Raw genomic sequence first — 18,091 nt, 5'->3', positions numbered from 1 at the left:
CATGCATAAAATAAATAATGATTTTATGATTCTCTGGCTCATCATATCTGTGGCTGAAAGCCTTGGACTGAATGTGATATCTCAACAACGCCTTGAGGATATTTCTTCACATTTTGCAATTTTGGACGGCAGAAGTTTGGTTTGAGCCTCTCCTGTATTTCGATTTTTATTTTTGTGATCCCGGGGTTTGGAGTTCAGGTTTTCTTTCAACTCACCAAAAATTAAGGAAAAAAAGCCAAGATATTTGAAAAATCACTTAAAAAAATCAAAACACCTGCAAAAAGTGAAAAATCAATCCCCAAAAAGTCATCACCACCAACTACTGGCCTGACACGGGAGAGAAACCGTACCAGTGCAAGCTGTGTCCGAAGCGGTTCAGGGTGCGGGACGCAAACCCTGCAGGTGCAGCGTGTGCCCCAAAGCCTTCAGCCTCAGGAACAACCTGAAGAAGCACAAAATGATCCACACCGGAGAAACCGCACAGCCGCTCGCACTGCGGGAAAAGCTTCCGGCTGCTGCAGCACCTCATCGTTCACGAGCGCGGCCACACAGGAGAAAGACCGTACCGGTGCGACAAGTGCGGGAAAGGTTACACGCACCCGTCCACGCGGAAGAAACACCTGTCCAGGCACGAGGAGAAACCGTCCCGCTGCTCCCAGTGCGGCAAGAGCTTCACCCAGGCCGTGACCCTGAGGACTCACGGCCTGATCCACGCGGGCGTGAAACCGCACGACTGCAACGAGTGCGGGAAGAAATTTCAACCACAAGGGCAACCTCAACAAACACGTGCGCATTCACACAGGAGAGAAGCCGTTTGAGTGTGAACGGTGTCAGCAGGCCTTCAGGCTCCCGCAGCACTTCAACAGCCACCGACTCACGCACAACAAGAAACCGTAGGGACTCCGGAATTCAGATTTTAGGATTTTTTCCCATCAGGAGGTAGAGTTGGTTGTTGGTGTGGTCCTCCCGAGTGTTGTTGGGCTAAACACTGAATGCCAAAACCTTTCGAAAGAAAACAAAATGGTTCATTTGAAAATAAAAAAAGGACAACAGCCCTTTCAAATCAAGTTTTATTTAAAGAAAAAATAATTGCCATTTTGTTTCTTTAAAAATCACCAAACTTTGGGAAGAAATAAATAATCTCATATTTTTAAAAAAAATCGCCAAAAATTGTTTAAAAGACAAAAAATAAAAATGCCAACATTTTAAAATTAACAAAAAACCATGCTATGTATTGTTTAACAAATATTTCTTGAAAAAACACGTGAAAAGGGAAATAAAATATAATAATAATAATATATTATTTATGTATTTTTCATATGTCTTTCTTTTTAAACTATATTTCTAGGTCATTTTCTACCTTTTTTCCCCCTAATTTCTTGCAGTTCGCAGGACATTTCTTTCCAAATTCCTTGCTGCCTTTTTAACCACGTTTTAAAGAAATATCAGAACATATTTCCTCGGCTGCAGCACGAGAAATGAATGTTGAATTGAATTATTTTAAGTGTAGAAATGCTAGATATTCACAAATACTTTCACAGGTAGAAGTTTTGGGGAATTTTCCATCATTGACGCTGGAGATCGACAGGAAACAATGGGGGGAGAGTTTTAACTCTTTTATGACTTGGAAATTTTAAACAGGCCTTTTCTGTCATCATGCATGAGTTAAAAAGACAAATTTTTTCTCAGCTTTATTTTATTATTCTCGTATGTTTACATAGTTTGTTCTATTGGTTTCTATTGTCACGAAATAAATAACCAAATACCCCAAAATACAATTACATAACAATAAGTGTATTATTGTATTATTATTTTTAAACAGATTCCCATAATAATGTGTAACAAACTGCATGTCAGTATCAGAGAAATCCAAAAATAATGTTGTTGGAATAAAAAGGCTTATTGTGCAAGTACTACTTTGGCTGATAATTGTTAAAGTCAATTAAATGTAGGATGGTTTGTCCAAAATTCAGTCTTAAATTTGGTTAAAATTTATTACCAAAGGTGATAATTTATAGAAAAAAAGTAGGTGATACTTGTGGACACCGTGTGGGAACACGATGAAACCAGGAGGTGGCGCCGCCGCTGCTCTCCTCTCTGCAGCCTCCAGCTCGCCACATCTGAACCTCTGATGCACAAAGTCTGAGACCAAAGTCCACAAATCCTCATAAAGTCAGTATGATTTCCTAAAAATGACTTGGACGGATGATTAGATGTTTTTTTCTGCAAGAAAACAAAAGATGACATTGACTCTTAAAACAACCTCAGCAAACTGATTTGATTTTTTTTCAACAAGAAAATGATCTGGAATAACGTTGAAGAAGGAAGGTAGAGGTTTTTAATAAAACAAAAACACACATTTGCTGAACTATTTTGAGGTCATTTTCTTGTTTGTTTTTTTTTTTTTACTTTTCTTTTTTCGTTATTTTATTTATATATATATATATATATATATATATATATATATATATATATTTATATAACTTAAAATGTTTTTTTATCTTTAAAGGTTTTTGTATTTTTATTTTTTTAAAAGTATCTGTTTTTAAAAAATAATTTTCATGTTTTATATTTATATATTTTCTATTTAAATGTTTTTCAATCTTATATTATGTTTCTACATTTATATTTTTCTCTGTTCTTTCAAAGTTTGTTTTATATTTACATATTTATTTTTTATGTTTATAGTTCTCTATTTTTATTAATATTTTCCTATATTTTTTTCAAGTCATACTGCATTTTTCTCTGTTATTTTTTCTTTTTTTTCAACAATTATGTTAAATCTCTATTTCTTTATATTTTTATATATTTTTTTTGTGTATTCTGTATTTGAATATTTAATATTCCAATGGCATCCCACACTTTATATTACAGTATTTCCAGCACATTTTATTGGAATGCTTTGTATGTCAGTACACAGAAAATGTACAAAATGGGTAGCGTATCTCTCTCACTCCGGTGAGCCGTCATTACTTTGGACTGATCACCGGCTCGTGTTTGTCACCGTTTGCTCAGAGAAAACATTGTGCATCAAATGCCAGTAAGTTAACGGAGCAGAGTGGGCGACGTGTTTTGTGTTCAGTGTGTGTGTTTGCAGCTGCAAAGAACAACAAACAGCATCGATCGACAGCAGATGTTACTCAACTCTGATGTGACCTGACGGACGTTTCCTGCTGAGTCACGAGTCTGACCCAAGCAGGAGGCTTCAAATGAGCCGAGGGCGACGTTTCAGAAACATTCAGCAGCAGGTGTCCACGCAGAGGAAGACGACAGAGACGAAGATGGTGCGACTCCACTTACCCGTCTGCCTCAGTCTGATTTTTGTGGCTTCAGCTCTGGTGAGTCTCGCGTCACAGTGACAGTTTTAATAAAGACTCTACAAACTGAAGCGGTGACACAAAATTATGTTTCAAAAAGTATTTTTTAAAACATAAAAAAAGACCAAAAAATAATATTTGAATATCTGACATATCATGTTGTTGTATAAAATTATATGGAAAAAATCATTTTAATAATGACTAAGGAAACTATCTTGTACCTTTATCAGAAGTTATATATTATAATATCATGTAAATTATGACAGTTTTAATAAATATTTTACAAACTGAAACAGTAACAAAAACTTTTTTCAAAAACTAGTTAAAAAAGACATTTTTTTTTATTTTATATAATGTTATTGTATATAATGTATTTTACATATTTAATAATAATTTTAATAATGACCTATCTACCCTAATTTTATCGGCAGCTTTTAATTTTTTTTGCAAGGAATTTTCTATTATCATAATTGTGACAAATGTTTTCAGCAAAAAAATTTTTTTAAAATAAAAATGAATAAATAATATTTTTATTATATATAATGTATTTTATGTAATAACCTTGAACCTTTTCACAAAAAAATGCAGTTTTAACTTTTTTCTTCGTGTTTATGTTTTAGAATTTTATATTATGACCTGCTACACTTACTTTAATGTTTTTCACACTTTTAGATTTATTTATTAAAGGGGACGCTGCAGATGAAAAGAGTAAAAATGTAACTTGCAGCATGAAAATTCCTGCTGACTTAATACACTAGAATAAAAATTTTTTGAGTTATATTACAAGTTTTTTTTTTTAAACAATGAATTTTTCGATATGTAAGTGAGGTAATATCTAATTAAAGGTGTGCTTTTTGGCTACATTTCCAGAGCAGAAATTTGAACTTCGACATTTTTTTCAATAATCTAAGCAGTACATGGGGAGAAAAAAAAAGAAAAACTTTTATAAGATGAGATGACACAATATTTTTTAAAAAAGATGATAATAAGAAGCTAAAAAAGGTAATTTGACTTCATTTTCTCCAACTCAACTTTATTCATATAGCACCTTTTATATAATCATGCAGCCCAGAGTGACCCAAAAAAATTTACAATAATTACAATTCAACAAGCTAAAAAAATACATTAAAATGTTAGATTAAAGTCCCAGAAGAAAATACAAAACAATAAACAGATGATTAAAACTAGTTAAGTCATAACATTATTCCAAACTAAAAGTCAAATTAAAAAGCTGGATATTTTCGATTTCCTTGAAAAATTATCAAAAAAAAAGTTTCATATTAATTATTTGTCAGATGTTTTTAAATGCAGGAATTCCCACCTCTAACTCACGCAATAAAAATGTTATCGTTTCAGTCAAACAATTCAAATTTATAATTCATGATGGTACTCATAACGCAATGTTTGGTTTAACATATTTATTTTGTTCTTGTGCCTGAAACTAAATTTAAAATGTTGAACGAGGCGCTGAACATCTGCGCTTGTTTCTCTCTCTAGGCCAGTGAACTCAGCCCGAGAGGAGCCCGCCCGGTGGAGCACGGCACCAGAGGCGATAAATGTGCCACTCAGAGGGACTGGCCTTTCTGCACCAGCGATAACTGGGTACAGCTCGCTCCCTGCTCTATTAGTACATCGCAGATTTTTATTGATTTCGTCAGCAGGCGAAAACACAAATTATTAGGATTCTTTTACCTTATCATGCGCGTGTTTTTAATCCAGTGTGAGGGGTTTGAAGTTGGTTAAAACGAGCCAGTGTCCACTACGTCTGCTTTCAGGGCCCCAAATGCCCGTCAGGCTGCAGGATCCTGGGTCTGATGGATAAATTCGACCACGGCTTGCTGAAAAATGTCGAGAAGATCCGCAGCCTCCTGGACTCTAAAAAGAAAGCCTTTGACAACACTAACGTGGTGTCCAAACAGACATACGACTACGTGAAGGAACAACTCATCGACGAGGCTGGTTAGTGTGTGTGTGTGTGTGTGTGTGTGTGTGTGTGTGTGTGTGTTTTTTTGTTTTTGTTGAATTTTTTTTTTTAACTAAGTTTGTCAAACTGTTTTTTTCTTCTATGTCTTCAGTGTTTCCCAGAATTGTTTTTTTAACCTGAGCAAACTGGCTTGAGAAAAAAAGGCAATGGACGAGAAAAAAAAACGGATTGAAAAATAAAGGAAAAAAGGAATTTTAATTTTTTTAATCTTAAAAAAAAAAATCTTCACAGAAAAAAATGCCAAAAACAAATCAAAGGAAAAAAAAGATAAATAAAATAAAATCTCTGTCAAAGAGGAGATTCATAAGTCTACCCTTAAATGTGGAGGCAGCTTTCTCCGCCTGCAAAGTCTAATTGTTCTTTAGTTGTTATTCGGTCTGCCTGCACTTCATCGTGTCCATCATCAGAATGCGTCCTCCGTTTCTCCGCCAGGTAACAGCAGAAAATTCTCCAACCTGGCCCATGAAGTGCGTCAGAAAATCATAAATATGAAGGTGGTCATTGACAGACAAAGGAAACTCCTGGACTCCCTGAGGGATCGCGTCAAAGATCAAGTGGCCGAGATGCAAAAGCTGGAGGTACGGAGGCACAGCAGGGACAAAAATACATGTCACTTGTTTACTCGTCGATGACCAAGAATTCTGTGCCTTTTTTTTCCATAAAAATGTGATTGCATTACAACCAACATGATACCCAAAAAAATGCAGATACTGGTTCATAAGTCGTTGTGAGAAAGTTTCTCATTATTTCGATAAACTATGTCATTATTTCTGCAGACCGGCTCATCAGTTTGTTAACATTCAGAGTCGGCGCATGTAACTCTCTGTGTCCTTTGTCAGGTCGATATAGATATTAAGCTTCGTGCCTGCAAAGGATCCTGCCAAGCCTACACCCTGCACCAGGTGGACCACGACAGCTACGTGGAGCTGGACAAACAGGTGAGGACTGAAGTTATGTGGCTCCCCCTCGACCCCCGCCCCGATATAAGACAGTTCGTACGGTCATAAAAACCTGGAAAAGTCATGGAATTTGCAAATAGCAATTTCCAGGCCTGAAAAACTTTTGGAAAAGTCATGAAATTTTGCGTCAGAGTGCCAAATGATTTGTTCAAGGACTGTTGGAAAATTCAAAATACCATGATGACTTCTGTTTTTAAAGTTTCTCGGTGATGAATGTCATAAATTGTATAGTTGTTGTCGAAAGATTTTTAAAGAAAAAAAAGCCAACATTTCTTACAAAACAAAATCAACAAGAAGTTTTCTTAAAAATCACCAGAAAATTTGAAAGTAAAATGACTTTTACTAAATGAAAAATCTTTACAGAAAAGGGGAAAAATGACTTCCTTATGTAAAAATAATCAATCATTTTTAAAGAAAAAAATCACCAAAACCTTTTAAAGAAAGCAAAAGCCAAAATTTCTTTCCAAAGTGCCAAGAAATTTTAAAGAAAAGAAAATTGCCAATAAGGAGTATTGATGGTTGTTTCAGAGAGTTTTGAAAATTTGCCTGAAAATCATAGATTTTTTTTTTTTGTAAAAAAAGTGTGTGAACCCCGACAGTAGTCTCCAGTCGTTTTTGTGTGAAGAACCCCCGCAGCTCATTGTCCCCTTATTGTTGACAATCTCCTGAAATTCTCACCCACTTTTAATGTCACTCCTGTTTTGCAATATTCAGTTTGGTAAGAAGTTGCTTTCTCTTCATGTCCGTTTCTCAGGTTAAACAGCTGGACGCCATGTCAGGCCAGAGCCACGGGCCCGGGGGGCAGTTCTACGTGATCCAGAGCCAGCCGTTCTCTGTGTACTCTAGCATTCACAAGACAACGCAGCAGGCATTTGATGAGGTGAGTGACTCACACCAGAATAATCCTGCTGACCGTTACCTCATGAAAGATACTCGATGAATTACCGCTCAGTATGCTAATGCAAAGCTCACTTAGCTTGTCGCTGCTATCGGAAACCACTTCTCCAGGTCGTGTTGACGGTATGACAGGTTGTATTCGCACATCATTTATTTCCCAAAAAGTCTCTGATGTTGGTTCAATGAAGTTTATAAGTGGGGCTCGTTTTGCACAAAACACACAATGGTGATACTCAACTTATAGTCCGTGGGCTGAATCTGGGCCCCTGTAGGGTGCCGAGTGGCCCCCCCAACCATTTACCCCAATTTTGTTACCAAAAAAGTGATTCATATTGGGAATTTTTTTGTACTTTTAGTCTCCATAAGGTGTCAGAGTACATAAAACAGCATCAACATTGAGCTTGTTGATCAAAAAAGAGCCAGTGGAGGATCCCCCTAACCCCCTACAGAGGTCCTAGCTGAGAGCCTAATATCCTAAAATCTCCAAAATGTCCCAAAATACTTGAAACATCACAAAATCCCTAAAATGAGATAAAGTCCTAGAAACATCCTTAAATCCTTGAAATAACCTAAAAATGTTTTTAAATCCTGGTAATATCCCGAAATTCCCAAATTATCCTAATATCCCCAAAATCCCTAAAATGTGCTAAAATCTTAAGAACACCCTGAAATCCTTGAAATGAAACCCTAGAAATGTTCTGAAATCCTGAAAATGTCCTAAATTCTGAGACACCTCCTAATGTCCAAACATCTTAGAAACGTCCAAAAACCTACAAATGTCCTAAAATCTTAGCAATGTCGTAAAATCCTAGGAATGTGCTGAAATCCCCAAAAAACCTGTCAGATGTTCTAAAGTGTGCTAAAATCCTAGGAAATCCTTAAATCCTTAAAATGTCTTAAAATCATAGACAACTCCTAAAATCCTAGAAACGTGCTGAAATGTTTTTTAAAAAAGCCCTAACACTGTCCTACATTCTGAGAAATCTTGTTAAATCGTAGTAATGTCCCAAAATCCCCCAAATATCCTAAAATCCTAGAAATGTCCGATAATCCCAGAGACGTGTACGTATGTAGTAGGTGCTGCGACGGGCCCCTGGCCTCCTGTTATTTTGGGATCATGGCCCCCAAGATAAGAAAGTTGAGGAAGTTATTCTTGGTTTTCTCTCGCAGGTGCAGACCCTTAAGTTGGTCGAGGTGATAGACGGCTCCAGCTCATCCCCGGCAAATGTCTCCAAGGGCCAAGGTACTTCCATGTCTTCATCTTCATCCTCATCATCCACCTCTTCTTCCTCCTCCTCCTCCTCCTCCTCCTCCTCCTCCACCTCCTCTTCCATCACTGAGCTAGGAGGAGGTGGTTCACTTGGTACAGGTTTCGGCCATACCAGCCATTCCAGTACAACCTTCACCTGCACCAAGAGCACCAAGAAGACCATCGTCCACACCAAGGACGGGCCGGTGGAGAAAGTTGAGGAGGTGATTGAAGGAGGCCCTCACTGCCAGGGCTTGACAGACAGCACCATGGGAACTTTAGACTTCCCTGATGTCTTCCACACATCCTCCTCCTCCTCCTCCTCTTCTTCTGTTTCCAAAACCGTCCACAGTAACACCAAGGGAAGCCTCTTAGGAGACTCCAAAACCGGCTTCGACGATCCGTTTGGCCTGGACTTCGGCGTTTTCGCAACGGACGATGCGGAGGACGATCATCCCGATTTCCAGGCCCGGAGTGTGAAGAGCGCGCGTGTTGAGCGGCACGCCGATTATGTAGGAAAAGGTACCAAAACATCAGACCAGGAGTAAAACCGTCGCGGCGCAAAACAGCGCAGTCAGCTAGACTTTAGCATCAGCTAGCTAGCCTTATGTACCGAAATATAAAGTGAGCATTAATCGTTATTGTTTGTTGCTCGAGCTTCTTTCAGTCAGTGCCTTGTATTTGTTATTTGGGATATCTTGGCTCATTGTGTCATCCAAAAAGCGAGTATTTCAAACAGATTGCCAAAATTTATTGAGTTTATTGGGACGAGCTTAGGTTAAAGTTTCTGTCAGCGCGCTTAAAACTGAAGCGAGTTTAGAGAGTTTAGGGACTCTCAGCGACCCTTTCTCTTTGAAATAAATGTTTTTTTGTGCAGATAAATTGAATAAAGTTAACTTTTAACCCTTTGAAACCTGAGCAAATTGGCCTGATTTCTACTAAAATGTGTGAAGAAGGTAATGAGCAACTTGAGAAGAAAAGACCCAAAAAATAACAAGAGATTAGTAAAAAGTACAACAAAATTTACAGAAAATTAGTTTAAAAAAACCCTGAAAAATACTAATAAGTGAATGACCCGAGTCATTGACAAAAAGCGTGAGAATAATATTAAATCTTAAAATTTGTAATTGTGATTATTGCAAAAATAAATTGTGATTATTACAAATATATATATGTGGTCTCACAAAAATACAACTTAATTCTCGCAAAATTCGGATTTTTTTCTTTCTTTTTTTAAAACTTTTTTTCTGGTAAAACTACAACTTTGTTCTCATCATATTACAACTTTTTTTTGTAATATTACGAAATAATTCTCAAAGTCTCAAAAAAATTCTCCTCAATGTGGCCCTAAAGCTCCGTTGTAGAAAGCAGCACAAGAAAACCTATCCAGGTTTCAAAGGGTTAAACAAGTCGAAATCCCCGGGCAGAACCCCGTTCACCCAAAAAAAAAAAAACGGAAACGCAACAATAGGTTGGGAAGCCATTTTGGAGGGGAAATGACCGTTTTTTTGGTCAGTTCAGTAAATCGGTCTGCGGTCTGCCCCTCTCTGTTTGCAGATTGTGTCGACGCCCACCAGAAGCACCTGAAAGGGGAAACGAACGGCCTGTTTAAGATCAAACCCGGCGGCGCGGACTCCACACAGGTAGTAGAGGCGTACTGCCAGCAGGAGGGGCTGATGGGCGGGTGGTTGTTAGTCCAGCAGAGAGACAGCGGGGCGCTCAGTTTCAACCGCACCTGGGCCGAATATCGCGACGGATTCGGCTCGGTGGACGCGAAGGGAAGGGGGGAGTTTTGGCTAGGCAACCAGAACCTCCACCTGCTGACCAATCAGGGCGAGACCATGCTGAAGGTGGAGCTGGAGGATTGGGAGGGGGGCGTGGCCAGCGCCGAATACTCGATCAGGGTGGGCTCGGAGGCGGAGGGGTACCCGCTGCACGTGTCCGCGTACATGGGGGACGCGGGGGACGCTTTTTTGATGCCTAACTCTGACATGGCGTCTTACTTGTCCCACAATGGGATGAAATTCAGCACCTTTGACAAAGACAACGATAAGTGGGAGGAGAATTGCGCGGAGATGTTCGGGGGCGGGTGGTGGTACAACAACTGCCAGTCGGCCAACTTGAACGGGATTTATTATAAAGGCGCGTACGACCCGGAGAAAAACACGCCGTACGAGGTCGAAAACGGAGTCGTGTGGACGACGTACAAACCAGCAAACTACAGCCTGAAAACTGTTCGCGTGTTCATTCGAGCGGCTGCTTTTTAATCCGACAAAATAACATTTTATACACTTTTGTGCCAAAACCTGAAAAAAAAGCATAAAATAAATATTTAAAACTAAATCCATTTGAGGCCAAACATCAAAGTTGCTTTCAGACCTTCAGACTGTTGATCTTTTTGGAAATCATTCCGACATTACAAAAGTCACCGTGAGTCACCTTGTCTATTTGACTTGATGTCTTGTCAGCACTTTGTGCAAATATCATTGACCCGTTTATGTAAGCGGTGTCCCTGGAACAACCTGATGTTTCCAAAGTGTTCCCAATTTGTTGCTCAACTTTGTACGAAACCTCGACTGAACTCTGCTCAATCAATAAAAACTCAATGTTCACTGCAGCCGCTGTGCTTTGTGGTGTTATTTAAGTCCAAATAACAAATCACCAAAAAAAAAATGTTTTTTTTCATTTTTCATGTTGGAAATGTTTGTACGACAAAACAATTTAAATCTTTCCAACAAAACCAATGAAGGAAATATTCATTTAATCAGTAACAGGACATACAAATAATTAGTTGTAGCCAAAGGGGCTTCACACTGTAACACAATTACAAATATATCTTTTTTTAAAAATTGTACGCATGTACAGTTTTGCTGCTTTGAAGTAATTTACAGTGCTTTTTACTTTGTAATCTTTTCGTTTTGTTTGTCAAATTTTAGTTTGGGTGCTAAAACTACAACTAAAAATTGAAATTTGAATTGACATTTACCATCTGTTTCTTCTTCCTGCACCATTATGCTGTTTTCTGATTGTAGTGTTTTAAACTATGTATTTATTTAATGGAAATACAAATAGACTGTTAGCAATGAATCTCAGAGCCCCGTTATAAACACTGTCCATCATATACAACACATCACCATAATCAGCAACCATTCAAAAGACACGCCACCATTTTCTATTGCACACAAAAAAGAAGAAGCCATGAAAAAATACCCAAGGTACTATAAAAAAGGTTTCCAGCTCAGTTTGTTGATCACTTTTGCAAACAACTTTTCAGACAAAGTTAAAATAATGTTTTTATTTTCTGCATTTCAGTTGTAGCTGAAAAAGCTGTTTATATATCAAATAGATACTGAAGCAGTCATAAGCCTTAGAAAGAGTGGGTGCAAAGCAAAAAAGGACAGTGTCCTCAGCATAGAAATGACCAGCAAAGTTTTGTTTATTCTGCACTATCGTGTATCGTGTATATGCACTGTAAACAATAAAGGGCCCAGAACGGACCCTTGTGGCACCGCACCTCCAACGTGGCACCCTCTAACTTAATAGCCTGCATTTTGCCCTTTTGAATGTTCTCTTTTTTTTTTCATTGAAAAAAAGAGAATTTTTGGGATTTTTGCTCAACAAAAAGTCACTTAAATATCAAAGTAAAACAATCTTTAAAAGGTCTTTAAAACTGTCTTTAAAAGGTAATCCTGGAAAGGTCAATTTTTTCTTTTTTTTCTTTTTTTTAGTTCATCTGTATGTTTGTAGCTTTTATGTATTTGTTTTTTATTGTGAACAATGTGAAATTTGGTGCCATATAATTTAACTTTCAATATGACATTCTGTCTTGATTAAAACGTTTGAGGAACTCTTGTTTGATTGAAGTTGTGAATGATCTGGTGTGTAAGTCACTGTATTTCATGTATCATAATTAAAATAAAGCCAAAGATCAAGTTTTTAACAATACATAGATATGAATACATAGACGTTTACATTTGTTAAAGTTCACCAAATTTGCATGAAAAAGTAGTTTGAGTCCTGTTCATTCTGCAAGACTTTTACTCTGTTAGTCTGTTTTACTGCCACTGCAGTGGAATCACTTTCATTGTTCGCTTCCATTTGCACTCGCGTCCTAAAAAACAAAGTCGTGTTTGATTCAGAGCTCAGTCGATCGTGAACTGACCACACTCCTGTTTTTTTTTGTCTGTAGTTTGTATGAGGCTGAAGCAGCAGAATCAAGGTGGCCAACAGCTCTTCAGTCCCACCCGGACATACGGGAGGCGACACTGTCGCAGGACATCGGGCGTCGCTCTGTGTTCAGACGATGACTGGGTGAGAAAGAAGTTTCGAGCTACAACTGGAAATTAATTTATACAAAACATGACATGAAACAATGATTTAAAGAGTCAGAACATCACGTTTGTACCCATGAAGGTACATGGATACAAACGTGATGAAAAACCGGTTGCTCTTTTTGATAAAAAAAAATGCTCTTGACTTGTATACAAAAAAACAGCTCTTTAAAAATTGCCAAAAAATGTAAAAAGAAAAGAAGAGTAAAACAAAAATGGACCAAATTTTGCGTGTATGGGGACCGGCTCGCTCTTGGAGTCAGCCTCAAGTGGCCATTGGAGGAGCTGCAGTTTTTGGCACTTCCACATCGGCTTAACTGTTCAGTCTTGATTTTTATTCTTCCAGTTTCGGTGTTTTTCTACTGCCAAGACCAACTTCGAAGATGTGGCGGACATTTAGTACGGAGTTACGGCTGTAAACTGGTCTCCTCACCAGGAGCACGCCCTCAGACGGATTATTAAACCCTCCTGTTCTTCTTTGAAGGGATCTAAATGCCCGTCTGGCTGCCGGCTCCAGGGTCTGATCTCACAAATGGAGAGCAAGGTGGAGAGGAAACTGCAGGCGGTGTGCAAGAGAGCAACGCTGTACGAAGACGCGGCTGAGAAGTCCGTGACGGTGATGAAACGCGTCTACGGCGCCACCAGGAGAGTCTTCATCAACAGACACGGTGAGACTGTTTGTTTTGGTGAGCAAAATGAAGACAAAGTAACGGCTGCTGATTGACACGTTTGTTTCCAGAGTCGGAACTGAAGTTCGTGGAACTCGCCGAGAGATTGGCCAGGAACCTGACGTCGCTACGGAAACGGTCGTCAAGACTGTCGCTGCAACTGGGGGAACTGCGCGGAAATGTCCAGACACAACTGGAGGACTTGTATCGGATGGAGGTGAGGCGTGACGAGATGTTTCCCCTTCAGCTCCACGGAGCGTTTGGCGTGTTTCAGCTCGTTTCAGATTTTCCTCGGGAGCTGGTGGAGACCAAAAACTGAGTCGAAAGAGAGAAAAACACGAAAGTGACATTCATCAGGTGACAAAAACACAAAAACTAAAAAATTGTGTCCACATGTAACTGACGGATAAAAAAATAACCAACGATAGTATGAGGAACTACAGTGATACCACTAAAGAAGTGCAGCAATACAGCAAAAATACTACAACAATGGTGCTGTGATAGTACTGAGGTACAGCAGTAACATAACCTAAAAATGCAGTAATACTATTGAGGAACTACAGTAACTGCGGTACTACACTTATACGACTGAGAAATTACAATAATTCTCAAAAAAACTTTTAGTTTAATATTTTAGTAATACTGCTGGGAAACTACAGTAATGTTTCAGTAATACTACTATAATACCAGGGAAATACTACTACAGAACTACTGTACAGAAATATTATAGTAATACGACTCAGAAACTACAGTAATATAATATGAATACTACTGAGAAACTACAGTCATACTACAATAATACTACCAAAGAATAACAGTAATACTGCCAAAAAACTACAGTAATGCCACAATAATACGACTGAAAAACCACAGTAATACTGCAGTAATACTCCCCAAGAACTATAGCACTGTGTGAACGAGAATGTTTTGTGTGGTCCGGTCCTAAAAAGCACACGTTCTCCACGTCACCTGTACATGTAAATAATAACGTGATGTTGTCGACAGGTGGACATCGACATCAAGCTGCGAGCGTGCTCCGGCTCGTGTCGGGTGGCGTTACCGTTCAGCGTCGATCATCTCGGCTACCGAACGCTCCACGCCGACACGGAGCGGATGGAAACGAAAAGGAAGGCGGCTGCGCCTCCTGAAGACATCCCACGTGTCACGCTGCAGCCTGTGGACGTGGAGCCGGTGCTGTCCTCAGAGTATCAGACCATCCCTACGGTCCAGAGAGAAGCGCTGACCCAGTTCGAGGACATCGTCCAGAACCGGGTGGTCTTGGAGCCCGTGGGTCCTGCAGAGCTGGACTGAAGCAGGTTTGACCGCTCACAGTGGAAGTGAAGGACGGTGTTGTAACGTGGTTTAGAGGGAACGTTCAAATAAACGCTGTGAAAGTTTGGACGGTATACCACTGTTTTTGTCAAATTTTGGACGACATGCTACACTATGACTTTATCCTAAAATTTTGGACAACATGCAATATCATGACTGTTATCGTAAGATTTTGGAAGACATGCTGTACTGTGACTATTTTCGGGAAGTTTTGGACGGCATTTTTCCGTGGCATTTTTTGTAAAAATTTTGGACAACATGCTATAATATGACTTTGTTATGCTTTGTTGGATACTATGATACTATGATACTATGATACATGATACTATTCCATGACGGTTTGATGGTATTTTGGACGACATGCTATACTATGACTACAAAGTTATTAATTTTAATATAATTTGCCTTTACTGTGCTGTAACTAACTCACTTTTGAACTTCAGACCAAAAATAATAATGCTTGAAAGACCTCAAACTCTATTTACACCCTTTTTGGATGACTTTGAAGACTGTAAATATAATAATCTATACATTCATCATTTTCTGGAATTGTTGGTTCTGCATGTTGTTAAAAGTTCTTATCACTTGTATTCAATATCTAGACATATTTAATAATGATGATGTGTGGCAAACACACTCCCATTTTTTCTTTTCTTTTTCTTATTTATGTCACAGAAGAATGATTTTAAGCACCATGCACAGCCATTTGTGTAAATATTTAACTCACTGCATGTTCTCTCATATTTTGTCATTTTAATAAAGAAACATTTGCTCAAGTTTGTTTGATTTGATTTGATTTGATCTCATTTATTTTTCTATTGGCTCGATTTCTCTCAAAAACACGGGAAGAAACCAATGCGCAACAAAAGAAAAAATTAGCAAAAAAACCCAACAACTTAAAAGCATAAAATAATTACCTGAAAATTTGTAAAACATAAAAATAAAAAAAATTAATCAGTTTAAATGTAAAAAAAAATCCATGCACATAAGGAGTTTAAAGGAGAAGTTTAAACATAAAAAGGTTTAGCTAGAGTTTAAACATATTTCTGTACAAAAAGTATTTCTGTATTATAAAATTAATTATAATTCTATTTTTTCCTGTAGATTTTTTTTCTTTAAATCGAATTTTAATTTCTCCTAGCTTTCTTAAAACAAATTTCGATATCTAATGATGTTCTTGCAGTTTTTTTTTTCAAGGGGTTAAATCCATATTTTCTTCAACAAAACTTTGAAATTGTTGATTTCGCTTGGATTCATCAGCACAACTATGGTAAGTTTTGAAACCATGTCTTGAAACCAAATTCACTTCTTTGCATTTTTCTCCATGTTTACTTTTTTTCTGTTTTATTTTGACAGGCTGGAGCAGAAAGGATTCAGTTTCCTGTTCAGAGGCATTTCAGCAGGGACGTGAAAAATAAAAATGATGTTGGTGAGTAAATTTTCTTTTCTTTAGCACTCAAAGTGAAATAAGAACCAGACAGACAGATAGTAGGTTCCTCAATGTGTTTATTGAGTAGCGGAGGACGGTTGGCATCAACTCGTCCTTGTCGTTCACACTGAAGACATCACACATAACAAGAAAAGACAGATCACATAATTCACAACCAGTACCAGGTTTGTCTTTATCTGCAGACGTGACATTTATCTGACGTTTATTATTTGACTTTACTTTTAAGTTTCAGGCTCCATGTTATTTTTTTTAAAAATAGACTTTTTTAGCTCTTTTCACTTCAACAGCAGATATTATTTCATCACATTTTAGTTGCGTGTAAACGTGTCCGTCCATCAACATAAAGGTTACCTTCAAAATAAAGGACGCACTATATTGAGTGTTGCAAAGACGCGCCACACTCTGCTGTCTTTTATTTTGGCGGCTTCCTTGTATGCGTTATGTGTCGACGCTCTCAAACGTGATTAACTGGAGGCGAAGAACGGCCTGATCTTCATGCTGATGCTCTTCAGCGAATACCAGCTGCCCTTCCAGTTCATCCACACCACGCCGTCGTCCGTGCCGTGCTTGGCCATTTGACGCGTGTAGGCTCCGCCCCAGTAGTATCGGCCATTTGGATTGGCTGAGTGGCAGCGGTTGTACCACCAGCCCCCTCCGTCCTCGCGGGCGCACTGTTTGGTGGGATCCCCGGGGGTCCTGGGGAACAGGGAAAAGAGTTCACAATTTATCGCAGCTAGAAACCATAAATAAATAAATTACTGCCAGAAAACAGATTTCTATTACTTTTCCAAAATTTTCAGGGTATATTAAGATTTCAAAACATTTTCCAGGCCTGGTAATTGCTATTTTCAAATATCATGACTTCACCAGCTTATTAATGACTGTACAAACCCAGATTAGAATGTGTCTTTTTACAGCAGGACACACTTACCAGTTGTCGTTGTCTCTGTCGTAGGTGCTGAACATCATGCCATTGTGAATAGTCATTGTGCGGTTTTCTCCAAACAATTCTATGGATCCCTCCAGGAAACCATTTCCAGCATTACCGCTGTAACCGTCAACCGCCAGTACATAGTTTGACGTCTCAGACTGGACGGTAAACTGTCTATACTGGGCGTTTACCTAAAGGAAAATGAAAAAGAGAAGAGTTTTACTTTTATTTGAAACATGAACTTTGAACTTTTTTGTTCAACAAAAATAAATAACAACATAATATGACATGTCAAAAAAATTACTAATAAGGCAAGGCCATAGTATGGCAAAAAAGTCAAAAAATGACACATCCTAAAAACAGCTAAAAACTACTTTAAACCTCATTAAATAGGGTTCCGAAACACGCCATAGCATAGAAAGCAAAACATTGAAAAACAACATAAAATAGCATATCGAAAAAAAGGCCCAAAAAGCAAGGCTATACTATGGCAAAAATGTCAAAAAATGGCACTTCCCAAAAAAAGCTAAAAAATAGCTTAAAACTGCATTAAATAGCGTGCCTAAAGACGATATAGCATAGAAAAATGCAAAAACTGCCAAAAACACCAAAAATTAGCATGTTGAAAAAAATGACCCAAAGAGCAAGGCTATACTATGGCAAAAATGGCATGTCCCAAAAACAGCTAAAAATAGCTTAAAACTGCATGAAATAGTGTGCCTAAACACGCTGTAGCATAGAAAGCTGCAAAAACGTTAAAACACAACAAAAATTAGCATGTTGAAAAAAATGAACCAGCGAGCAAGGCTATACTATGGCAAAAATGTCAAAAAATGGCACCTCCCAAAAGAAGCTAAAAATACATTAAAACTGCATTAAATAGCGTGCCTAAACATGGTATAGCACAGGAGGTTGCAAAAACTGCAAAAAACACCAAAAATTAGCATGTTGAAAAAAATGAACCAAAGAGCAA

At 38.2% G+C, this 18,091-nt stretch overlaps 3 protein-coding genes across 3 annotated transcripts; 2 read left to right on the top strand and 1 right to left on the bottom strand.

Moving 5' to 3' along the window:
- Positions 1-3,194: 3,194 nt before the first annotated feature.
- On the top strand, positions 3,195-11,023 carry fga (fibrinogen alpha chain). The gene is made up of 8 exons (XM_042512279.1): positions 3,195-3,338; positions 4,815-4,919; positions 5,093-5,276; positions 5,734-5,879; positions 6,141-6,239; positions 7,015-7,140; positions 8,328-8,928; positions 9,964-11,023. Exons 1-8 carry the CDS (start codon positions 3,210-3,212, stop codon positions 10,671-10,673), a joined length of 2,100 nt encoding a protein of 699 aa, XP_042368213.1. The 5' UTR covers positions 3,195-3,209; the 3' UTR covers positions 10,674-11,023.
- Positions 11,024-12,378: 1,355 nt separating this feature from the next.
- On the top strand, positions 12,379-15,494 carry LOC121962120 (fibrinogen alpha chain). Its single transcript, XM_042512318.1, has 4 exons — positions 12,379-12,717; positions 13,222-13,405; positions 13,477-13,622; positions 14,411-15,494. The coding sequence occupies exons 1-4, from the start codon at positions 12,601-12,603 to the stop codon at positions 14,714-14,716; spliced, it is 753 nt and encodes a 250-aa protein (XP_042368252.1). The 5' UTR covers positions 12,379-12,600; the 3' UTR covers positions 14,717-15,494.
- Positions 15,495-16,226: 732 nt separating this feature from the next.
- fgb (fibrinogen beta chain) lies at positions 16,227-17,341 on the bottom strand. The gene is made up of 2 exons (XM_042512328.1): positions 17,119-17,341; positions 16,227-16,883 (listed from the first exon to the last, which is right to left on the bottom strand). The coding sequence occupies exons 1-2, from the start codon at positions 17,172-17,174 to the stop codon at positions 16,652-16,654; spliced, it is 288 nt and encodes a 95-aa protein (XP_042368262.1). The 5' UTR covers positions 17,175-17,341; the 3' UTR covers positions 16,227-16,651.
- Between the last annotated feature and the right edge of the window lie 750 nt (positions 17,342-18,091).

This window comes from Plectropomus leopardus, chromosome 23 (assembly GCF_008729295.1).
Source record: "Plectropomus leopardus isolate mb chromosome 23, YSFRI_Pleo_2.0, whole genome shotgun sequence".
In the NCBI taxonomy this organism is placed as follows: domain Eukaryota; kingdom Metazoa; phylum Chordata; class Actinopteri; order Perciformes; family Serranidae; genus Plectropomus; species Plectropomus leopardus.
The sequence above is the reverse complement of the archived record's forward strand: the minus strand, read 5'-3'. Positions and strand labels throughout refer to the sequence as shown.